Source organism: Dipteris shenzhenensis, chromosome 13 (genome assembly GCF_047967505.1).
Source record: "Dipteris shenzhenensis isolate YYH24624 ecotype China chromosome 13, Dip_SZ_1.0, whole genome shotgun sequence".
Taxonomy (NCBI): Eukaryota; Viridiplantae; Streptophyta; class Polypodiopsida; order Gleicheniales; family Dipteridaceae; genus Dipteris; species Dipteris shenzhenensis.
The window spans coordinates 37,406,402-37,432,325 of NC_141608.1; the positions used below are offsets into that span (position 1 = coordinate 37,406,402).

General features: G+C 41.7%; 1 protein-coding gene across 3 annotated transcripts in view; it reads left to right on the top strand.

The window, feature by feature from the left end:
- EMB2421 (FAD/NAD(P)-binding oxidoreductase family protein) overlaps positions 1-25,624 on the top strand; it is a 127,559-nt gene extending 101,935 nt beyond the window's left edge. For 2 of the 3 annotated variants that reach the window (XM_087383686.1, XM_087383685.1), the window contains 3 exons: positions 1,726-1,950; positions 24,326-24,491; positions 25,028-25,624. In XM_087383686.1, coding sequence (XP_087239812.1) covers positions 1,726-1,950; positions 24,326-24,491; positions 25,028-25,501 — 865 coding nt within the window. In that variant the 3' untranslated portion in view covers positions 25,502-25,624. The remainder of the gene's footprint in view (positions 1-1,725; positions 1,951-24,325; positions 24,492-25,027) is intronic. The other variant, XM_087383687.1, reaches the window with a different exon arrangement.
- The last annotated feature ends 300 nt before the right edge of the window (positions 25,625-25,924 follow it).

A 25,924-nucleotide genomic window follows, 5' to 3' on the forward strand; every position in this document is an offset into this window, starting at 1 on the left:
CCTCCTTATACAAAATCAAGTCACAACGAGTTGCTTATTGGTGGGGTCAGGGGAGAGAGGTTCCAGATTTCTAGATCAATCCGCCAAGGATGCCCTCTAGTTCCGTTCCCCTTTTAATTCGTGGGGCTGAAGCGAGAAGCATCTATATTAGATCTCAAGCTGATATCTTTAGGCTGCGAATTCCCCTCAGACGTGATGAAGAACTTCTAGACATTGAGCCCGCCGTTGATACTGTTGGTTCTTTGGATGCCACAACACATACACTCACTTCTTTTAGGACAGCCTCGGATATATTTTGCACTGTTGCGAGGGCACACATCAATTGGCATAAATCCAATGGCTTTTGGACATGTGACGAAGGACACCCGTGATTGGGGGAATGACATTGGTTTCACTTGGGTTTAAAGGGGTGTTCTTGTCAGGTATTTGGGGTGCCAGGTCGGCATGGGTATCTATCCATTACAACAGTTTGTGCCAGTGTGGGAGAGTATAAGGAGAGAACTCCTCTTTTGAAGTTCAACCAAGCTTGATCTTGCATCCAAGTTTGTGGTGGTCCATCGGGTTTTGTTGGCCACTGCTTGGTTTATTTGTTCTTGCTGGTGCCGTTCTAGTGAGTGTAGCAATCAGCTCAAGAGACCTGTAATAAGGAATTTTCTATGGAGCGGGGACTTGATGGCACATGCTTCGCTTTTCAGAGTTGTGCATGCGTCTGTCGGCTCTTCTTGGGAGATACCGGCGAGTATTACAGCATGGCATATTTGGAGAGCCAGATGCACATAGGCTTTGGATGGATCCTAGGTCCAACCCTTCTTATACCTTGGCAAGTATATGGACAGACACTATACATACACCGATGGCCATCTAGGTGACCATACAGGGGTTTTCAAGTGCAGCCTCTGCTAGGAAAGCTATATTTTTTAGAGAATGGGGGGGCTCCTCTTTCTTCTCTGAGACTACTCCTTCTAAGGAGTTTTTTCTCATGCACTGGATGATGTATTTTCGCCTTGATCTTTTGCTAGAAGTCCTTTTTATGGGAGGGAAGGAGTATCAAAGGCATGGTCATGTTCAGTAACATCTAAATCCAATAGCTAACGGAAGGGGTGGCTCTTGTACATTACATTGAGGATAGTGGACTTGGGTGCGGGTAATGGCAGGGGATCAAGACCTACATCAGGTGTGACAGCAGAAAGGGCGGATGACAGTATGAGTGGTCTCCCCAAGCAGGGGAGCAGGAACCGTGAGATCATGCACATGTGATACGAAGGCTAGGTACCCCATCAAGTAATCCACTGTACTTGGTCCCCTTCCATGTGGGAAACAAGTAATGCTCCAGATAATGGCTACCTCTGGTTTGGAGTTCAAGGTGGACTTTGTGGTGATTGTGCTCATGGACAATTGAGATGGGGTGAAGAATTGGGAGAATGTTGTACAAATGCTCCTGCATTTTTAAATTTTGATGAATGAAAAGTAAACATTTTTACCCTTGAACACATTGCCATTCAGCTACTGAGCTTTAATAATTACAACTTTTGAATAGTATCCATGTGCACAAAATGTTCACCAATTGAGCATCTTTTGATGTGCAGTCTTAACTTTGAATGTTTTTTATTTGGCAGGTTGATTCATGTGCACAATTTTCGAATAATATCCATGCGCACAAAATGTTCACGGATTTAGCATCATTTGATGTACAGTCTTAACTCTTGAATCTTTTTTATTTGGCAGGTTGGTTCACCAAGCAATCAATAGCAGTTTTGGGTCTTTACTTCCAATTAGGCTTCAAAAGACTCTCCTCGAGAGTGTATTTGCACTTGGGCGAACTCAACTGTCACCTTTCATTCTAAATACTTACAACCCATTGGGCTCCACCAAGCTGCAGAAATTGAAGCATATTCTTGAACAGGGCCAAAGCCTGCAATTGCAATTTCCTGCAGAAGATCTTGGATTCAGGTTTTTATCTCTCTAAATGCTCATTGTTTGTCAGAATGAAATACACAGCAATAAGTGTCATTGGTTTTAAAGAAACGTAGTAAACAATTAACAATATACAAGATGGGGAGAAAAAGTACTTATTTACCGGGAAGCCATAGGAATAAGCTGGCTAATGGTGTCTAATGCTATCTCATGGTCATGCCCAGAAGGAGAATTCATGGCTAGACCCAGCCTTTTGGCAATCCGGAGGTTAGGGAGGTTATCACCCAGATATCGACTTTGGAGGACACCCCCCAAGATAGTAGGGCATAGTGCTTGGTGGAGACCATGTAGAGGAATTGTTCAGGCTGCCAAAAGCAGGCACTCAGGCCCCGTAGGGCTTTCGGGGAGAGAGAGCACTTTGTGGAGACTTGGCCTCCATTGAGAGATTTGGGGCAGCAACAATCACATTGCCCTATGATCGAGTCGAGATAGAGTTGCATGCAATCAAGGCTAGACAAGCCAAGTACTCCTTCCGAGCATATGTGCAAGACCACTAGAGGTTGGAACATAAACACAGAGACAACATCTAGTGTAGGCTAGTGCTAACCATAGATCCTTCAGGATCACTTTTGAACTAGAGGCCAGGCATGCCGGAGCCACTGTATTCCCAGGTAAGAATGCATGTCCCATACCATACAGCCCCATTTGTGCACAAATATCATTAGGGAAACATAGACGGGCTCGAGCCTAGCTTGCCTTTTCAGAAGGTCTCACTTCCAAGAACGAGAAAATGCTCTTAAGCTCTCTCTTTTATAGCTGCTACATGTTCTAATTGTCCAAGGTTAGGATACACAACCCTATGAAATTCTGGAATTGACTCTCAAGGAATCAAGACTCTCCCAAGTACTATCATCTTCAAAGTGATCTCCACTTATCCTTGAGGTCTTGAATAATCCTATTTGTAAGCTACCGGTCCCTATAAACCAGCTATGGCTCATGGTACACATGTCTACAAGCTCATCCTTAGAGACTACCCTATCTCTAGCACCCAACTTCTCTTTCAATTTGCTGACATGAAAGATCTCGTGTAGCTGAATGCCATCAAGTAACTGCAACTTATAAGTCACTTCATTCATCTTTTTAAAGTATCAAATATTGGCCACAAAAGCAAAGATATATTTTATAAACCCACCTGGTCCTCACCATCTGATAAATTTTTGGGGTTCTCAAGTAGACCCACTGGCCCTTGAATAACTCAAGGTGAATGCTTTTGATTGGCATAAAACTGTGCTCTATCCTGAACAATTTTAAGACTTCTTTGGAAATTGTAACATATCTAGTTGATATTGCAAAACCTTGATATTCGGTAAGCCAACCACCCATGGGGCTTTGCATTGGTGTCCATATATTAGCATGAATGGGTTGAGTTATGTAGTTGAATGCTTAGTACTATTGTAAGCAAATTCCATCACTGGAAGGTACTCTTTCCAGTCACATTTCCTTTGAGAGACACATGCTCTCGGCATGTCTTCCAAGGTTTGATTGAACCGCTTAGTCTGTCGATCCGATTCAAGATGAGTTGACGGACTCATATTGAACTTATTGTCCAATTTCTTGAATAGTGCTCGCTAGGAATGACCAGTAAACTTAGCTTCTCTATCATTGACAATTTTAGGAGGTAAGCCATATAGGCTAAACAATTTCTCAACAAACAAGTGAGCAAGTTATGCCCATTAACTCCACCTACCATGTGGATCAAATCATTGGGTCCAAACACATCAACATTAAAATCATTGGGTCCTTTTTATTAGAAATAAGATATCAAGAGTAGCCATGTGAGGATTATATGTAGTCATGCTAGACTCATTCTACCGAGCAGGTCTGAATCAACCCATCATTGGAACACATGAACAGGTTTATTTTCTGCAGCAAGGGGTGAGAGACTATTTTCTGCAGCAAGAGTTGAGAGATTTATTTTCTGCAGCAAGAGGTTAGAGATTTCAAGATGCAGTAGGCAGCTGTGACAGCCAAACTCAGGCACTTGAACACCTTGGCAAGCAGGCAGTGTTGATGAGGTAGTGAAAGCTTGCAAGGCTTTTCCCCCTACTCCTCAACTTGTCTCTACGGTTAAAGATCTTGTTCACACTGAAGTACAAACAATTAAGAAAGAAGAGGTTGTGGAGGTTGATACAAAGGCAAGCAAAACTGATATCCAGGAAGAGAGAAAGGAACATGAGGCTAGACATGACAATGTACTGAAGACTCCCTGAAGGCTGGTACAAAGAGGAGGACTCTTTCAATGAGACTTTAGCACATGTCAAAGCAGCCATGCGTAGCATTGAATGGAAGGTTGATGGCGATGATGATGATGATGCTGATGGAGCAACTAATATCCAGCACTCTAGAGGACATGCTGTCATTGTGCTGAAATCACGCGACTTACGGATCAAGCCTCTCCGACAATCTTACAAGTTGAAAGGGACCAAGGTATGAATAGCTGAGGAACTCAAACAAGCTCAATTGAAGAAGAATAAGGCAATGTAATTAGCCAAGGTTAAGGTTGCTAGGAAGGGTGAAAAATGGGCAGTATACCATGAAGGAATAGCAATCATCAAAGAGTTTAAATCCAAACCAAAAGATGCTCGGTCTTAAACTGATGTATTGATGATTATGTTTTTTAGACTATTATGTAGGTACTCTAAATAATCAGAGTTGCTTTTTGCACTCCTTGGGAGCTGCCATGCGCCCTCCCTAAGCAGATGTACTGGTCTTTTTGTTGTTCCATAGACTTGTTGGTCTCCTGTGGACATTAATAGTCTTTCTTTCTTTCTTTCTCTCTGTATTTGTGTGGACTTGCTATGCTGTGGAGGTGTCATGATCCATGGCGGCATTAAAGTGCGACTAGACTGTGCATGATGATGGCATTATCTGACATTTTTTCGATAGGTCCATTAATAATCTGGAAACTTTGGTGGCAAGTGGTCTTTGTGTGTGGTTGGCCCGTTGTGGTTGTCTTTGATTTGGTCGGCTTGGCCAAGTTGTGTATTTTGGGGTTTGTCCATAGGGGGGTGTTGGATATCGTGGCCTACACCCCTCATTTCCGCATGGAACATTGTCTATGTGCCTTGCTTGGAGGGCATGACATGCAGAATACATAACTATGGGAGGTCGGCACAAAGTGCACATGCACTATTTGTCCAAGTTTGAGACAAAATACCCAAAGTGTTGGAGCCACTGCATAGAATATATAAATTGTTGGAGGCTCATTTCCGCATGGAACATTGTCTATGTGCCTTTCTTGGAGGGCTGGAAACGTTGCACGACACGTGCAAAATACATAACTATGGGAGGTTGGCATGGAGTGCACATGCACTATTTGTCCAGGTTTGAGACAAAATACCTTAAGTGTTGGAGCCGCTGCACAGAATATACAAATTGTTGGCGGTGCTACCATCGCAGTCTGACTTGCTCCAAAAGTATTGTTGATTTTTGCTTAGATTGACCCGCTCTTGGCTGCTGCCATTTTCAAAGTTCCAAAATTGCGTTCCGGCATTACTGGAACATTCTAGAATGCTGTCCTTTGGTAACAAGTTGTTCCAATCCTTTTTTCTTTTTCTTGGGGGGGGGGGGGGGGGTTGTTTTTGTGCAAAAGTGACCTTCTCACACATAGAAATTTTTGTTAGAGTAGATGGGTAAGGAAAGATATTCTTGGAGATGTTGGTTCGAGTACATAGAGGGCCTAGAGTCTTTGCAACATTGCTAATAGAGTTGTATGAGAGCTTAGCATGTGTGTGATGAGTGTCAACCACCATCATCCATACATTGAACGGACATGGACTAATCATCATTTATTTTTTCTTCAAAGAGGAGGAAATTCTACTTATGTAGGAAGATACAAATACAACATGAGCCACAAGAGGTCGAAAGCATCATCTTGATGTGTGAGATACGCATAAACACCATTTCATTATCCACATATATTAAGCAATAGCTTATTCAATGTTCCAAAGCTTAAAACTCAAAGGTTTTATATGGATTTTCAAACTTTAAAGCTGAAATGGAAAGTTCTGAGCTTTAAAAAGTTAGCTTTTGTCAAAATATAGTATAGTGTTATTGTTGAAATATAGAGGGAGAGTGCTCAAGGGAGGAATGCTCACGAAAGGGAAAGGGAGAAAAGGAATGGAAGACAGAGGACCACGTGAACAAGATAAGAGCCAATCAAAATATGGATTAGCTGTCACGCTTATGAAACGAAGGCTACAATGTGATCCACACAAACCACAATGTTACCACCTAGCTTATAGGCTACCAAGTCTCCATCTTCCAATCCAAATCCTATACAATATCTAAATCCACCAATCACGTTGATGTAGATTAACACACTCCAATCATCTAGATGTGCAAATCTCCCAGTCCCCCTCAATATGAAATGGGTTGAGTACTGTACTATCATCAGTTGATATAAAATGGCAGAAGCCTTTATAAATTACAAGCTTATTACAGGGTTTGACACAACGCACTACTAAAGAGAGTAGAGTATTCAATCTTGATTATTAGTAAGTGACACTGGTTGAAATGCATCCTAAAACATCAAAATCTCTACCGATCATTTACATAAGTCGGGATATGATTTCATGGAAATAGGAAGGTCTTACGAATGTCATTTATAGTGACGTGGCACTGTCTAATCCTTTACAATAGAGATCTCGTGTGTATGAGAATACAAACCTGATTGAGTCAGAACATATGTCACTATAATAGCGACCTCTCCAAACCCCATAAATGTTTTGCCATTGAGACATCGCCTATGTATGGGTCTATGAAGCAAAGTGAAAGCGTGAGCTCAATCATCAAACTCTGAATCAAATGCACTCTCATGATCCTCATTTCTCCCAAAAACATAGGGCAGACAACAAGAGATTTTTCATTGATGTTTGCCATAATACAAAGCACTTGCCAATCAACATTTTAGCCATAGTGGCCCAAAGTAAAAAAATTTTGCCAATATAAATCATGAAAGAAACAGCTCCCCGTTTTAAAAAGGTTGACCTTGAACTGTGAAAATAACTTTAGCGAAAGTATTCAGGCCCAAGGAAAAAGAAACAGCCAATAAGAGGCACAAAGTGTTGGGAATATCAAGGAACTGCCTCTTCTATAGGCACCTAGAGTGCTAGTTTTGTAGTAGTTTGTGTGTGAGCTGCCATGTGGCACTTCCTATTATCCTATATAGTTGGGTGACATTGTATCGTTTGTACTTCACTTCTATATAAGTGAGGTCTCTGTCATGAATAAATCATCCAGCAAGCTCTCAAGCCTCTCTATGAACACAAGTCTCAATCTTGTGGCCTAATTGTGCTTGAGTCTATGACTGAGTAGTTTAGCTTCTTCATCATATATTTCTTGGTCTTTGTGCCTCCATAGATTTGCCTTAGTTTAGCATAGCTTCTCTTGTTTCCTAGCTTAGCTTAGCTATAGTGCCCTGGTTCCAACAATTGGCATAAGAGCCATGCTTCTCTCTCCTTCAGCTATCATCTTTCCCTTGCCACTTCTGCCTCAATGCTTCCTCCTGATGCTGCGCCTTTTCTACCAGTTCTGCCCGTCCATTCTTCCCTGAACCTGCTCGCCATTTCTTCCTGTTGCTGCCCGAGTTTCTTCCCTGATTGTGCCCATTATTTTACTCGACAAATTCCTATATCTGCCCTCGTCATATTCTCCCTGTTGCTGCCCGCCATGTTCTTCCTGTTGCTGAACCTCTTCCTAGATTATTCTGTCTCGTATTTGTCATCATTGCTGGCTGCTATATTCGATTCCATTGAAGGCGTTGGAACTGATTAACCTCTCTTTTTTATGGTTGCGCTAAGTCTTCTCCATCTATGCATTTTGCCTCAGCATGTCTACAGAACGACACTAGCCCCAGGAAGACTTCACGCTTCATCAGTCAGCTCAATTGTACCAACATGATTCATACAATTTAAAGTTGAAATTGATGTATAATGTGTGATAGCTCTCCTTCTTCATCAGATAATCAAGCATAGACAATGGGTTTTGTCTACGTGTGAAGGTGTCTGCTACAAATCGTTGGCATGCTACATTGGTTCCACTATTGAAAGCGTATCTCTGAGCTCGTATTTGCGAGAAGAACACCCTTGCTTTTCTTTCTATGGTCAACTAGGGGGAGAGATGTGTATGTTCGTCAACGATATTCTCTGAAGCTATCAGCCTATTTCAAACTCTAAGGATTTGCAAGACAGAGGCGTATTTTGACAATTTTGACATTTCCCAGTTCTTGCATCGAATGATAAGAAGCTGCTCTTCCAAACCTGCATCTGTTTGCTGTGACATTTGTCACAAGTTGTTGCAAAATGAATTCTTTTTCAGTTCTTGAGGTTCTATATTCAGATTTCATGAAGTCTTCTCAATCTGCTACTATGGAGAAATTTTCTAGTCTAAACTTCCTCATCGGGCAAAACAAGCTGTGGCTTCTTCTCGTCAAAGAAGGAGTATGGAATTTGGTAAGGAGAAAAGACAAAATTACAACTTGGCAACATCTCAACAACAACAAAGCTATTGCCCTCATCGGTTTGACCTTGGCTGATCGAGTCATGCATCACTTAGATTTTGGTTCCACTGCCCATGAATTGTGGAACAAGCTAGAGCTTCTATTTGGCTCCTGAAATTCGGATTTCTATTTCTAGGTGCCCTACTCGGATCATGTTTCCAAAAAGGACTGTGTAAACCTTTTGCAACCATTATGAGTATGCAAAGGTATCTTATTTTCTTGTCTGTGTGAACCTCTCAGAGGTATTTATGATGTTTTTGTGTGTTAGTCCTGGTATATCCCATATTCTGTACCTACCCAAGGATATCCTACTGCATGAGAGACTAGATCCTTGGATTTATCCTTGTCCAAAAAACAACTAGCATGAGAGACCATGAGCCTATGATTTATCCTTGATAGTATAAGGCATTTCCTTGAGGGGGGATTTGTTAGGAATATCAAGGAACTACCTCTTCTATAGGCACCTAGAGTGCTAGTTTTGTAGTAGTTTGTGTGTGAGCTGCCATGTTGCACTTCCTATTATCCCATATAGTTGGGTGACATTGTATCTTTTGTACTTCAATTCTATATAAGTGAGGTCTCTCCCAATTCTAGAATTGGTTTGGTTCTCAACCAATGCCTTGAACTCCTTGAACCAATAGAACACTTCAGATTTGCATTTCATGAGAAAGAGCCACGTGAATCTGGAATAGTCATCAATGAATGTAACAAAGTCCCGATACCCTCTATGGGTAGTTACATTCATTGGTCCACAAACATCACTATGCACAATTTGCAAAACCCTATGTGCTCTTATTGAACCTGGGCCATCCTTTTCGAAGGTAGGCGATGTAACTTTCCAAGTGCACACCTCTTGAGCGGGCTGCTGTAATTTTGGCAAACCTTCAACCATATTATGATTATGCATGTATGCCAAAGCTCTGTGATGCGCATGACCAAACTTGGCATGCCATAAATCACCAGTAGCAGCATACGAGGCAGCCAAAGCATGCTGATTATAGGGCTGAGCATCAAACTTGTAAAGACCCATGTTGGCCTCATAAGTGCTGCATGTAGACACAATCTCATACCCTTCTTTGGATCGTTGATCCTACATTGATCATCCTGAAATTCCATGAGCATGTGCTAATCATGGGCAATGGATGGAACTGAAATGAGATTTTTCCTCAAGTCAAGAACATACCAGACATCACAGATATACTTTTTCTTTTTTGAATCCAGAATGATGTGAACATCTCCCACTCCTGTGATGTCCTGAGATGCATCATTCGCACAAGTAACTTGTCTGCCACCACGAACATGTTTGATTTCTTCAAACCACTCTTTCCTGTGAGTCATGTGCTTTAATGCACCACTATCTACATACCAAGTATCTATGGCAGCAAATGAAGTATCACCAGATGAAGCATGAGAAGCATCATATGCAACCAAATCCCCCCTGGCACCAAATCTATCCTAAAATGTAGTAAATACAAAATCCTTTCCCTCTTTTGCAAAATGTGCATGAGCTGGTGAAGCATTTGCATTCTCAGCTGGTGCAACATAATTACTGCTTGTGGCAATCCGTTTCTGGCAATCTACAATGTAATGACCAGGCTTCTTGCAATAATTGCATCTACCTTTCGTCACCTTTGCATCTTTGTCTACATTCCCTGCACTTGTGCTTACATTTCCCTCCATCTTGGGCTGATAGGCATGGCTGATCTTTTTCTGAAAATGACCTCCTGTAGGCTGAAATCTACTCCTTCCATGGGGGGCAAGTGCTTGCTCACCCTAACTAGAGGAACGGGCAGCATTGGAAGTCCTCATTTCTTCGTGTAATAGCAAGAGAGGAGCAGCCCTACGCACGATGGTCAAGGAGGTAACAAATGTGCCATATGAGGGAGCCAGGCTATTGAGGGTGATAGAGACCAATCTCTTGTTTTCTATGTCCTCATCAATGGCTGTGAGCTCATCTCGAATGTCAGTAATCTTAGCAATGTGCTTTGAAAATAATTTGACCTTCTTGCATGGACAGGTCATTGAGCTTATTGTTCAACGCAATGCTTCTTGCTTCATTCTTGACATTCCACATACTTTTCAACTTGTCCCAAGCATTTTTTGCATGCTTGCACGACTTAATGGTTGACTTAATGTGCGTCTTCATTGATAATGCAATCAAAGACAAAGCTTGAGCATCCCTACGACGATTAAACCTCTTCTGATCCTCCGTGCTAGTGGTAGTAGAAGTCTGAGTGGTACTGGGAGACGCACTCGTTCTAGATCCACTAGGTCTAGTGTCATCACATTCACGATGTCCCATAAGCCTTTGCCAACCAAAATATTCTTGAGCATAAATGACCACAAAGCATAGTTGGGTAAATCCAACTTATTTGCCTCAGTCATGGTACCAAAATTATCAATGAGAGACATGATTGCAACCTCAAGAATGAGGGAAAATGTACCTGCAAATAAAATGCAACTGAAAGACAACTGACTGCTATGCAATCACTGCAATGGCATACACAGACAGTGGCTTCTCTGAAATAGCAGAGAAACTGCCGCAGAAATATCTGCCCAAATCACAATCCCTTCTGGGATAAAAATGTAATAAAGCAATGTATTTTTTGCCCCAAAAATAGTCCTCAATCACAGCTAAACACTGGCTCATAATGCAATGAACTTCTGCCCCAAAATAGGCCCTAATCTCAGCCAAGCACTGGCTCACAATGGAAGAGCAATTTCTTGCTCAACAGGCATCCAAAATGTGCATAAACCTTCAGCCAACACTTGGCTTCAAAATGCACACCACCAAAGTCTCAAATGCACCTGTACGGGCATGCGAGGAGCAGGTGTACACACAGCAGTAAGGGCAAGAACTGAGCTGGTACGGAACTGTACAGCGGACAGACGACAGTCGTTCACACTGTACGGATTCCGTACAATTGTACGGACTGTACGGAAGTGAGGTTGCTGATGGCGGGCTGTACGGCGAGCTGCAGGTGTACAGGCTGCTGATGGCAAGGTACGGCAACCGTACGGATTGTATGAAAACTGTCACGGGTGTTGTATGGATGGCCGGCTGCTAATGTACAGCCGAAATGGGGAAGGAGGTGGAGACAGCAGGTACAGAAGCTGGTACAATGGCTCACACACACTGAGGTGAGGTGAATAAGAGCTCAAGGCAGCTCTCACAAGATGTGGGTGAGCTGAAGAGTAGTCACCCAGCAACAGAACCTTCTTCTCCGTGACAGAATTGCGATGGGAACACGCGGGAGAGTGGGAAGCAGGTGGGCTGGATCGACTAGCTTTGATACCACATGTAGGAACAAAATGAAGATGGATTGTGAACACAAGAGAGCAAGAAGTGAACACAAGTGAACTCCAACTAAAATGTTCAACTGAATGAAGTACAAGTACTTGGTATATATAGTCCAAATACTAAAACACAAATAATACTAAGTCCTAGTCTATCCTCCACTACCATATCATTGTATATCTCTACACAAACTAGAGATAAACATAAAAACGGGTGACACAGAGAAATGTAAAGCCTTCATAAATTTTTATATAAGGTCTCCCTTATGCCTTTGAGGAAAAAAAAGCGTTGTGGTTTGTGAAACAAAACAGTAGCGAAGAGAAATGCTTCTAAAGAAAGAGAACATTGACAGTGATCTGAGAAACGTTTCTTGGCAATAATGCAAGTCATTGCTAGGAATACAGCAGCATGAACACCTCCTATTCAAAGGCTTTCGCAACATGGTGATAAACACTTTGTTCCAAAAAAAAAAAGAAAAATGGAGAGTATGTGTGGACTATAAGCCTTTGAATGCTGCTACCAAGAGTAATCACTATCCTCTGCCACATATGGATGACATATTAGATAGGGTAGCCGGCCATGAGATGTATAGTCTTTGTGATGGCTACTCGGGTTACTTCCAGATTGCTATAGAGCCAGAAGATCGACTGAAGACCACCTTCATCACTCTGTGGGGGTGCTTCTGTTACAAGCGGATGCCCTTTGGTCTCAAGAATGCCCCGGCTCACTATCAGGAGAATTCTAATGAGGTACCAGCTCCTTATTTGGATAATTTTTGCAATGTATTTATTGATGATATCTGTGTGTACAGTAATCGCAAGGAGCATTTGCAAAAGCTAGATGCTGTATTTGAAAGGGTGGATGCAAGTGGCAGACAGCTGAATCCAATTAAGTGTTGTTTGGCAAGTAGTATCAAGGTTTTGGGGCATACTGTTTCTGAAAATGGAATTGCACCTGACCCAAATAAAGTGAAGGCATTGATAATGTTGTCTACTCCTTCGAACACCAAGCAATTGCATACTTTCATTCAAAAAGTGAAATATCTTGCAAGGTTTATTCACATGCTGTCCCAGGTGTTGTTTCCGCTCCAACAAATGGTTAAGCATGAGCCATTGAAATGGACTTGTGAGTGTAGAGAGGTATTTGAAGCTGTGAAAGAGATGGTGGTCACATTTCTAGTGTGAAGGCTCTTGATTTCAAGCAGACATTTTATGTGAACCCTTCAGTGGATTCTGATGCCATTGGAGCAATACTCTTGCAACAAGGTAAAAGTTCGAGGTACATGAGGCCTGTGTACTATGCTAGTAGGGTGAAAAGTGAAGCTGAAAGGGGATATACAGCAGCTCAGTTGGTGTTGGCCAGCTTGGTATATGCTTGTCGGAGGTTGTGACCGTATTTTTTGTCTCGAACTTTTGTAGTCTTGACCAATTGTACTTTGCTTCCGCAGTTGTTGAGCAATACTAATCTCTCGAGATGTATGATTAGGTGGATAACTGAATTGCAAGAGAGGGGGAGAGAGGCTTTTTAAAAAGCAAGAGAGAAGGTGACGCCTCTGGTTTTTTTTTAAGAAGAGAAGGAGGTGTGCGCTAATTGCACGTCGCTGGTGATCTATGCTGCCTTCTGCGTTGATTGTGAGAGAATGCTTTGCTTGCTTGAGGCGCACGTACAAAGCTTGCCCCTCCCTTCGATGGATTTCTGTCGTTGGTATTTGAAGAGGTCTTGATCGCTTGTTCTTGAGGTGAACGAGACTTTGAAGAGCAGATGCCAAAGGATTGCGCAGGATATTGTTCATACATTGAGGAGAGGTTGTTGCGTACGTGAAGACAACACTGATAGGGAAGCTGCCCATGTGTGTGGACAAGGAAGGGTGAAAACCTATTCGACTGAAGTCTGGAGGATCTTGGATGATCTACAGGAGTTGTGGCTCATTCCTATCACTTGTGGTACCACATATGTGCATTATTCCTGTCTAACTGAGTCTTGTTCATCATGTCACTTGTGCCATCTCGGTTGAGAGTCTTCCTAGTGTCATCTTTGTGCTTGTTTGTGGCCTGTTGAAGGTATCATCTCAAGTCATTGTGGTTTGGGTACATGCTCAGGGCGTTGTGCATTTGCTCTATTTCTATTGGAGCCCATATTGCTAGTTTGATCCCATAGGGAGTCCCGACCTCATCTACAGAGCTAATTGAATTATAGTGACTTGCTGGTTGTTTTTTCTCTCCCTTTGCTTTCATGAACGTTATTCTTGGCTGTATGAGGCATGACTATGCATGCTGAACTGGTAAACATTTCCATGGAATGAAAAAGAGTTGCTTCACACTCGTCCTGTCTTCAGTTGCACAGGCTCTTCGCTAAGTTTCCTACCACTTTTCTTTCATCATCTATCGTCGTCACTTTGTCGGGGCTGGTGACCGCTTTAGCACCTAACTCAACACTTGCAACCGGTGCGGCTGCTACCTCGATCATGATCTACAATCCTGGCTCCTTATCATTCTTGCTTCTACACCTACGACACTCTTCCATTCTTGCTTTGTGTCGGTCATGTCCTTTGCACTGTCCATGTCTTCCCTCCCATCGTTTTTACACTTTCCGCCGCCTATGTCCTTACGATCATATATGTATACTACCCATCTCTATCTTTTCCAACTGCTCTTGCATTCTCCGTAAATTTAGCACCTTCGATGTTAGGATTCCTCATCACTAGGAGAGCATAAATTCATCATCAATAGAAAGTGGATTTCGCCCTCAACAAGAGAGCCTTGGCCTTTAAATTCAGCCCTTTCCGTCATCTAGGTTCTTTAGACTGCGATCATTGAATTCAGCTCTTTCTTCTTGTGGGATTAGTCAACTCTTGGAGAAGAGTCATAAGGATTCCTTTGATTAAGCATTTGGATTTAAACCCAAGAGCACCCCGCGGTATCGTCAGCGACCTCAAGAGAGGAGTTTCGTTATTCTCTTGAGCATTGGAAGCTGGTTTTCTCAACATGACAATCGTCACGAACAAGTTTCCTCTTAGAATGTCATCCGTAGTGCTCCACATGGTCATTAAGCTAGGTACTCTTTTTAATTTAGCAAGGTACAATGGGTATTTTGTCTCTTGGAATTCGTTAAAGTGCTCTGGTTATGTCTCCGAGGAAGAGATATCAGCCCAAAGTAGGAAAAGGCACTTTATTTAGGTCTTACCGTGCTTTTAGAGGTGGCATGGTGTCTTTGCACTAGGAACAGTGGGGTGGAGTGGGCCTAGTAGTGGTAAGGACGGGGGCAAATTCTACATGTATTCATTTTCTTTGTTTTGAGAAGTCTATTTAGCGTTGCTTATGGGATTGCAGATAGGCAAGGATCATTTGGAAAGGGATTGCTAGATTATTGAGCACCTTTATGACTTCTCCTTTCTTTATGACCTAGGGCTTGGTAGCTTGGCTTTCTCTATTTTATGAGAGATATGACTCTTCTTAGGCTCTTTGAGTGCTATAATATTTGGTTGAGTAATTCTCTTTGAAACATGTTCTTGGCTCTCCTTACAAACCTGTGCATGCCTCTGTGGATACTTGATGGGATATTCTAGCAAACTTATCAAGGTGTCATATTTGGAGATCAAGATGCGCAAAGGCCATGGATGGTTCCCAGGTTAATCTTGCACAAACATGGGCCAGTATTTGGATAAATATGGTACACACCTTGGTGGCCATTTAGGGGGAGCATGCAGCGGTCTTCACAGTTAGCTTCTATAAGGGTTGTTTTCTTCAGGAAGTGGAGTGGCTTTCCATTCTTCTCAAAGTTCCCAACATGGTTGAGGTGGCACTTTCAGCCTCAACCTTGGATTTTCTCTAGCTTATCTACAAGAGCTTGATCCTGCTCTATTAAAGTATTTGTTTTCTCATGCCTTGCATGATGTTCGTCTCCACGAGGTCGGCCAAAGGACGCGAGCCTTCCATGATGATGAGAGGCATTCACATGGCAATCAACAAGCCGAGGAGATGGATACACCCCCTACAAGACTACCAAGGGATGAATCTTCATTAGATCATGGAATCATGACACACTTCGTGTCCACGATCACCTGATGATGAGTTTGACACCGGCAACGTATCCATCACTCAGGCTACTGCTGCATTGCATCGCTAGCTCTGACATGGAGATTGATGAGATCTACATGTAGTCTTATGATGGTAAGTTATGTTGGAATATGAAGCCAAAGTGAGTCAAAAATGAGTGTACTAGGTGTCTAGGGGGTGTTTTATAGTCTAGTGAGTCCTAGACATGCTATGTGTCATATTAGGAGTTTTGCTTCTGCGCGCGAATTTTGTTTTGGAGCTCAATGATTTGACAGCCCAAGCATGATGCAACCAGCTTAACATGGAGCTGTCCATCCTCTTCATCGTTGACCTCTGCTCCAGCCCGCCATTTGCTCCTTCTACCCGACATTATCTTGGAGCTGCTGCCCGCAAGTTCGTGCCCGCATTCTGCCCGTCATTCTCTTGGAGCTGCTGTCCACGCTGCCTCTATCTTCTCTGCCCGTCACTTGATGTGAGCTCTTGACATTACATTGCAGTGACTCCTTCACATGACTACTCCAAACTTTGGTGAAGACTTCCCGAGCTAAATGTGAGTTCTCCAATACTACTCCGACACACTCCACTACACTGATCTCTCTAATTAGTGTATTACATCGAGCTTGATGTAGACCACTCTACATCAACAAGTGACTTCTTCAACATTGCTTATTCGATCGGTGCCTGAGGTACTTCGCATTGATTGACTTTCCGATTGGTCGTGGTACTTGAGGCTTTTACTTCAACATTGGTGACTCTCCTTCTTGCATTTTGAGAGTCATCATGTAATTGCTCCATGTAGCTACCCATGGACTTCACCAACACATATTTTGAGGCATTCTTGCCTAGCGCTTCATTAACATCGTCATCCACTCGCAGGGATGTCCATACATGTGCATTAGTTACTTGGAGGACATCTCTTTCACAAAGAGATATTTTTATTTATTACTACACGCTTGATGTATTTTGGGGTCCTCTACCCTGGGTAGTCCCCCTAAAATGATATGTATTGAGTGTTTGGTTTTCATTGAGTCTAAAGGTCCTCTGCCTTGGATAGTCCTCCTAAAAAGATGTATTCGTTTTTCTATTTTTTTGGTGTGTGGCTTCCTAACATGTCCTGTTATGAAGCCAAGGGGGGATGTACTGTGGGAGCCATATGTATTGGCTTTGGTAGGTCTATTTGTTTATCAAGCCTGACTTGAGAGTTCCAGAGTGTTGGTGCATTGGTCTCCTAGACCTCTGAGTTGGTCATGCATCCATGCATGATGAGTCTCTGAGCCATGCTAGATGAGATTTCTATGTTATGCTCACTAGCCTCTGAGCCATGCTCACTTGCCTCTGAGATTGTGTGGGAACCATGTCTAGTTCTAGACCGGCATACACAGTTCTGATAACCGTCATTGTCATGTTTTGTTCTTGGTTCCATTCCAGTAGTCTCTCACCTTGCCTTCATGGGGGGGTGTTGGAATATGAAGCCAAAGTGAGTCAAAAATGAGTGTACTAGGTGTCTAGGGGGTGTTTTATAGTCTAGTGAGTCCTAGACATGCCACGTGTCATATTGGGAGCTATCCCATATACACTATGGCTTTCTAGAGTCTAGTGTCACACTATATAGTATTGTACTTGTCTTAAGTCTTTTGATATCAGTCAACATCAAGCTATCTACATGTGAGTATTTTGGTTATCATCGCCTAGCACTTGTTCTTTCACTTTCCTTTCCATTTTGCTTTTCATTATGCTTTCCACATTTCCATTCCGTTCCTAGCTAGCTACTAGATCTCTTCAAGTTAAACAATTTTGCTCTCTTGGGTTCCCTTTAGAAGCTCAATCTTGGACTTCCACCTAATTGTGTCTTCCACAATTGCTATGAGACTCCCTTACGTTCAATCAATCCAACTCACAAGCTTTCTCCAAAATCGCAAATGGCAGCACCATGCATGATTGTAAAAAAATTGACCATGGTAGAGCCAAAAGAAAATTGCCTCATTGGATATTTATTTGAGCACAAGGACCTTCACCACTGCACCCATGAGCCGCGTACATACCTCCTCCATCACTGGCGAGCTGCTCCTCCATCCACTGTGGCAAGCTAACCTTCCGCCTTCCCCTCCCATCCGTTGTCTTCCCTCTTGCACGGACCTCTATTATCCTCATCGGTCTTCCACCTTTTTCCCAGTCCATCCCCATGTTGACAACCTCATAGCCTCTTCATGCAGTTACACAATCTCCACTCGTCTTCCATTCCTGTGCTCACCTTCGCCATCACTATCCCTCCTTTGTTGTCCCTCTCCACATTTCCCCCTTCTTCCCTATCAACCTCAATAGAGGCCATCACTGCAATCACCTCGATTGTAGACCCACGGCCAATTTCCACCATGGTAGAGGGAGTGGGGGCACTTACCACACAATTACACAAGTCTGGTCACATCTTTACATAGGTGGGCATCCCGAAGCCTACTTCAAGGGTTTTCACTTTACCAACTAGCATACAATAGATTTTCCAAGGATGGGGCTGATACATATCTCAAGCATGATCATCATTGACACTATGGGGAGGGTATTTATGTAGATACATTTCATGACCCTCCCATTATGGGGACATGGACCAAATTTCGATATTGAACACTGACACACGTGGGGCAGCCTCTCAAATTCTGACACATACCCCAGTCCAAATAAGGTTGAGGAGGTCGACACATAAGTCACTCCAGAAGGAGATGCATTGAAGTCAGTCAAGATCACCAAGTAAGCTTTGAAGATAGATCGCTTCACATACTGCTGCATTTGCTGCCATGTACTCAGCCGTGTGCTGCTTCTATGCCCAAGAAGTAATTCAGCTCCCCAAAATCTCTCATTTCGAACTCTTTGCATATTGCTCTATGAGTGGCTGATCATTGCCTGTAATGATAAAGTTCCACATAGAGAATCAAAAGTATGAAGCTGTCATTTTTCTGTAGCACAAAGAGATTGCGATCTGAAGTTGCATTTTCCATGTCAAACCTTTTGAAGAAGGCATCAGTGCTTGCTGAAGCCCATAAAGTGACTTTTGAAGGTTGCAAACTTTTTGCTCCTGCTCCTTCTGCACAAAGCCATGTGGCTGATCCATATCAACCTCCTCATCTAAATCCCAAAAGAATGACTTGACTTTTAACTGCCATATAGGCCATTAAACATCTCTGCTTTGCTGTCCAACTTCTGCCTTTGTTGTATTTGAACATGTGCATAACATATATAGCCACAAACTCTCAAATGCATGACACTTGGCCTCTTTTTTTACCATGCTTCTTAGGGTGTCATGTTCTTTAGTGCTTTGGTGGGACACCTATTAAGCACATATGCAGCTGTAAGCAAATGATTAACACTTTCATGGAGTTGGAACTTTGAGTTTGTATTCATTGAATGTTTAGTAAATGTCATCACAAGATCAAGAAAACTAACTGAAACTCTCCATTGGTTCTACATGATTTGGGTGAGTTTTATCTTGATCTATGATGCATAAACAGGGTTTTGAGATGAGTTGTTTGAAATTTTCTCATCCCTTTATTTTTATTATCGAGATGAATTGTTTATCCCACATGTTAGTAGAATTAGGGTTTTATTTATCTTGAGTTCTACTAATTTCAATCAAACATTGTTTTGACCACTATCATCATCTTATCCAATTGCCTGACATGACAATCACAAGCTAGGGTTTTGGCTTTGTAAAACCTGAAATCTGGGAAAGATTCATAGCGAATGCCACATGCACCCCCCACAACACATTTACTAGGTGTGACGATCCCACATCCCATCCCATCACTGTGCAAGGCCTCGAGCTCCCAAAAGATCGTGGGATGGATTCCTCTCTACAAGGACCTTTCTTTGACCCCTTCCTAGATTAACCACGACGGACTCATAGGGCCTCCATGTACCTACAAGGGGTTGGACCACACATGGTTCAACACACTCCCTCATGGACCAACACTGAAATTAATGAAAGCCACCCACAGAGAGAAGCCCAACAAAATGTTGCCACCACACAAGCCTGCATAAGGAGCAGCTCTAATACCATGTGAAAGATCCATAGTGAATGCTGCATGTCAAATGTCACACACAACAGTTCTGCGCTCTTTTGGTACTTCCTGACCTCCTATGTACCTTTCATTCTTGTCTTCTTGAGTGTCTCCTTCCAGCATTTCCACCACCACCTTCTTATGCACATTGGTTTTTCACCCTTATATGGTAGAGATTGAACTCCTTGCTTGTGGAAATTCAGGTGCATTGTTATCCCATGGCAGTTGTCATTGCTAAATTTGTTGCCTTATAGCTTGAGCGGCAATAATTTTGAGTCATCCCTATTGATCCTGGTGTTGCTCCATGTCTCCTTGTTAGATGGTTCTCCCTCAAGTGTAGTTTCTTGCTTGAGGGTTCTCCATGTCATGAATTTGTACTTCTCCCAAGAAATAAAGAGAAATCTTTATTAGGTTGACTTTGGTAGAAGAAAGTTAACTACGGCTAACTAGAACAAGTTTTGTGTTGCATTGGTTAATGTGCATCGTGGGGGGGCCCACAAGGGACTAGGATTAGTCCAAGAACTAGAATGCATGCATTAGCTAACCTTTAATGGGTTGAAATCTGTTGGACCTTGGAGAGTGCAAAAAGGTCCTCGTTTCAAGGGGATAGCACAAAAGGCAAGTCCCACAAGAAAAAAGCAGATGTGCAACGCCCAATTTTGGGAAGAAAGCATGTAGCATGGGGGCGAGCTGCTTAAAAGAGGGCCCACAGGGTTGAAAGCAATCAGTTTGCCTTTTGGAAAAGAAAGCCATTGCTTTCTAGAGAAAAGCGGCAATTTTTTGTAAGAAAAGCAGGCCCAGATTTTAGAAAGCATATGCTTTCTAACTGGCTGGCCTAGTTGATAAAATAAGGGCCTCTAGGTTATATGGAGAAACCAAGTTGTATCAGCTTCGTGCTCCACCGTGAGCCAGTTGTACAGAGTTTTCAATTGCGATAGTGGTATCGGAGCTCAGCATTGCCACTTTCCTTGGTGGCAACGATCCAAGGAACTATCCGATTGAGCAGGGACCTCGGCAAATTATAAAAGGTAGTAGATCTACAGTTTGAAAGAGAAGGTTGAATGTGGAGTTTCTAATTTGATTGCAATTCAGATAAACTTGGCGTGGGCAACTCAGCCCTGTTTGCTGTTATTTTATAGTCAATTTCAAATTCCGAGCAGCTAAGTTTGTTGTTTCAAAACAGCAAATCGTTTTGCTGCTTTACTGCAGAAATTGTTGATTTCTATTCAAAATCTTGGAGTCATCTAAAGTACGATTCATTCCTGGTGGTTTTCTTCTCAACGATAGTGTTTTCTGATCAATCGGTTTGCTTCCCAAGAACATCATGGCTTCAAAACATGGAAGCTCAGCTATCAGACAACCCAGCCAGAGAGGTTCAATAGGGCCAGATGATGATCTTGATGAAGAATTTATAGGAATCAGAGACCCACGGATCACAAAGGTTATGAGCATGATCAAAGGATCATATACGTGTAGAAACTCCTTATTAAAAAGGGATTCGCAGCAAAGGCTAAGTATATTTGATTTAATAAGTTATTCTTATGTTTTGTCTCTAAGCCGTGAATATTTATATATCGTTTTCCCTGTATATTTCAAGGAAACAAGAGCAATATTCACTTGGTTTGATTATTTATCAAACTTATATGTTTCCATGGATTTTGGAAGGATTCTTGAATGAGACCAAAACCCAAGCATTGGACACCGCAAAGATATTCAAGTCTTATGCCAAAGATATATGGAGTTATGGCATTAATTCCCATGATCCACTATTTATTCTGAGTTATATTATATCAGTTTTGGAGGATTCCAGTTATATATCCCATTTATTTTGTTAAGAACCAGTTCCTTTTATCTGGTCAAGATGATAGACTCACAATATTCTTCCCACATGAATACTAGGAGAATACATAGTTGGAAAGATTGGTCTCACAAGCCCATCCCAAGGCAATCAGTTTATATGATTCTTGCATGGGTTGAAGAGTTTTTGGGAAACACGTACCTTTGAGATTCAAGTTCAGACTCCACTTTAAGGTAGTATGTTCTAATCCTATTATGACATAGTTACATGTTTCTAGTTATGTCATTCTAGAGGATTTCTGTTTATTATGGAGCAGGATATGCTCAAGAACTAGCTCTTCACATGACTGTATTTTTATATGGTCATCATTGGCCAAGTCAGGATTTTATCATCCTACAATTTTCCTTTATTGGGACCTATTTATAGAATAAATGGAAATCTTTATGGTCTCTCATGGATTAATGTGGCCAGAGGACACAGCTTTACAGTTTATCCGTCAGTCTATACTCATTTGGATGGAAGTTGCGGGAGCAGGAAGTCGACACTTAACATGCATGGTAACTGTTTGGTGACTTAATTAGAATTACTTCAAAGAAAGTTCTTTCCAAAGCAATACCAAGAAGAGATTCAAATTACTTGGAAAAGTATCAGTATGGAATTTATCTGCAAATCACTCCATTTGAGAAGTCTTGAAGAGTCTCTCAAGGAAAGAAGACAAAGAAAGACTCCAAGAAATAGTTTTTACAAACGTCTAAGGCTAAGTATCTCTTTTATGTTTGCCTTACGTTTATTTGAAGATCTAACAATTTATTTGCAAATCAATCCATTTGAGAAGACTTGAAGAGCCTCTCAAGGAAAGAAGATAAAGAAAGGCTCAAATAAATAGTTTTTACAACCGTCAAGGCTCAGTATCTCTTTTATGTTGAAATTTTTTGCCTTATGTTTATTTGAAGATCTAACCCTTGTACGGCAATGCAAGGAGAATAGTTTATAGTTTTCTTGATTTTTTTTCCAGGAAGACAGTACTCATAAATAAGAAGTCCATGGATCTAATATGCTCAAGTATTGGTACAATTAATCATTGGCCAAGTGTTTCTGTAATTTTATGGCTTTCTATTATTCGGATTTCAAGACGGAGCCTGAGAATACAAAGCCCTAGGAAGAAACAACCAATCTTATTCCAAAAACTATTTGAGGATTATCGGCACCAAAGATGTCAAGGCAGAATTGAAAATTAATTGATTTCTACCATGGTTGCCTTGGAATACCTTTTCCACCAAGAAATAGTCAACTCCACAAGAAAAAGGGCATGGGTTTGCCAAGAAAAAGGGCATGGGTTTGCCAAGAAAAAGGGCATGGATTTGCCAAGAAAAGGGCATGGATTTGCCAAGAAAAGAAGGGCTCCTCACTCCCAAGTGCTCTTGAAGAGCATGAAATGCTAGATTCTCCACAACAAAAGCAAGTGCTTCAGATGCAAGTACTTTGGAAGGCCGGTTGGCCAAAAGGAGCAAAGAATGACACGAGACCGATCCAAGTGAATGATCGAAGTTACCAGGTATCAAGAGCCACCAACGGGAGAGAGAGGAGATCCTTCAACTTGAGCAAATTATGTATCAACACGAAAAGAAAAGACCTCGAGGCAAGGCCAACTGGAGCTATCTTGTAAAGTTCAAATGCCAAGTGGGTAGGTAAGAACTCTTGTTCTAAAGTATCCTTCAAGTTTAAAAGTTGTACTGAAAGCCTTTCCAATTAAGGACAACTGATTAGAAGCCAAGGGGATGTCACAAATTTGTACTTTCTCAAGGGATAAAGAGAAATCTTTATTACATTGACTTTGGTCAAAGAAAGTTGACTTCGGTTAACTATAACAAGTTTTGTATTGCATTGGTTAATGTGTATCATGGGGACGCCCACGAGGGACTACGATTAATCCAAGAACTAGAGTGCATGCATTAGCTAACCTTTAATGGGTTGAAATATGTTGGATAATGTGGCAGGACCTTGGAGAGTGCAAAGGCCCTTGTTTTAAGGGAGAGAGCACAAAAAGTAGGTCCCACAAGAGAAAAGCAAATATGGAGCGCCCAATTCTGGGAAGAAAGCATGTAGCAAGGGGCCAAGAATCTTAAAAGAGGGCCCACAGGGTTGAAAGCAAGGAGATTGCCTTTTTGTGAAGAAAGCTATTGCTTTCTAGACAAAAGCGGCTATTTTTGCCAATAAAAGCAGGCCCAGCTTTGAGAAAACATATGCTTTTTGGCTGGCTGGCCTAGTCTATAAAATAAGGTTGAAGTGACACATGAAAAAAATGTTTCAAGGAATAAAATTTAAGTATATGTTTCGTAACCCATAATTTTACGATCTATTCAAGAGGGGTTCAAAAGTTTTTGAACAAAAAATTCTTGTAGTTCATTTACATCATCCTTTTGGCCCGTAGGCTTGATTTGCCTAGGTGGGCTTGCAGTTCAAACATTGACAAATTCCACCCACCATCTCTCCATTCATTACTTCCATATGCAATTTAACTCAGGAAATATAAAAATGTATTCTTGGGTCGAGGTTAATTTTTGCTCTTTTTGTTGCAAAATTTGTACATTCCTTATGTATGATTGATCTGTGTTTCAGCTAGTGGCATGACGTGCATATCATGTTTTGCAGGTATAGATCAGGTGCACTTGTTGAAGGAGAAGACACTACAGAAGATTTGAATGTGCATCGTGTACTAAGTAGAAGAAATGATTATTCTCCGACATGCAAACCTGGTGCACGATTGCCACACTTGCGTATAGCTGTCCTAGATAAAGAATTGCAAAATGCTCACGAGGTAATAAATGAATATACAATTGTGAACCACTTACATCATGAAAATGTGACTGACCAGGACTCATCGTTTTGACATTGTTGCTTCCATCATCACCGTAATCAGCAAGTATATTATCATTTCTGTGGATGGATTGCTCTTGAAATAGATACAAGAACAGATTGCCTCGTATGCAAGATGATTATCTATAAATTCCGTGTCCTTCAAGATTATACCTAAGATATTTCAGTTTTTAAAATTATATCCTTGGACAGAAAATTTTCACCATGGTGATCCATACTCCCTACTTTGTATGATGGACACTGGTTCTCATTTGTTCTGAGAGCTTGATATTGGTTGCATTGTTTGTGTTTTCATCAAAAAAACTTCTCTCTCTCTCTCTCTCTCTCCACCCCCCCCCCCCCCCGGTCCCCCTCCGCCCCTATTCCTACAAGAAGAAAACTCCAACACGTGACATGCATATTTTCCAGGTTTGCATGTTTATTTCTGTTAATGGCAAATAATCTTGGTTATAATGCCTGTTGGACTTGCTTTGACAGGGCTCGTATTCTACGCTAGATCTCATTCATGGAAACAGCCTTGAGTTTCTTACCTTTGTGGGACCTAACAAGAGTGGTTGTTTGTGGGCCGATTCGATGCTACTTGCAGCAAAGGCTTTCCATGTGCTGTTAAAGATCATAGTAGTATGGCCAGGTGGCTCAAACAGAAAAGTCCATGGACAAATGAACACAAGGACATCAGCAGCATTACCTTCCAGTCCAGTTTTAAGTGAGGAGATCAGGATTATTGGTGAATGGGGACGTAACAAGGGAGACCTTGTTATGCATGTTGAAGAAGTGGAAGGAAGTTGGTGGGAGCTTTGCCAGATTCCCATTACTGGAGCTATTCTAGTACGGCCTGATGATCATGTAGCTTGGACGTCATCAAAAGAGAGCTCTTCTAATTCAGCAAAAGAGCTTCATGATGTTTTTTCTGCTGTCCTTAAGAAGCCATGCCCAAATGCCGGGCAATAGTTATGTCTTAATTAATTGTCCCACCAATATTTAGTCAGCCCAGCAGATTTTTCTGACAGGAAACTATCTTTTGTAGAAAAAAAGCCCACATCATGTACAAGTATTTGTCTTTCGTGAAATAGATCAACCCTTTGTGAATTTTTCTACCAATGTCAAACTTTTGCGAGCTTTTTCACTACATGGTTTGGTGTACTCAACCTTTTGGAGGATCCCTCCCATGTCAATGTAAGAGCATGCCAACATAGGAAGGAAACAAAGCAAACATAAGCATTATAAAAAATAAAGGTGGCTTTAGAAGTTTCAAAATATCAAGATTTTATCATTGGATTTGGATTCCTTGTTCGATTATGATCATTTTGACTTCAAGCATGACCACATTCTATAAAAAAATGAGGAAGCTATGTCATTTTTAAGAATGTTGCT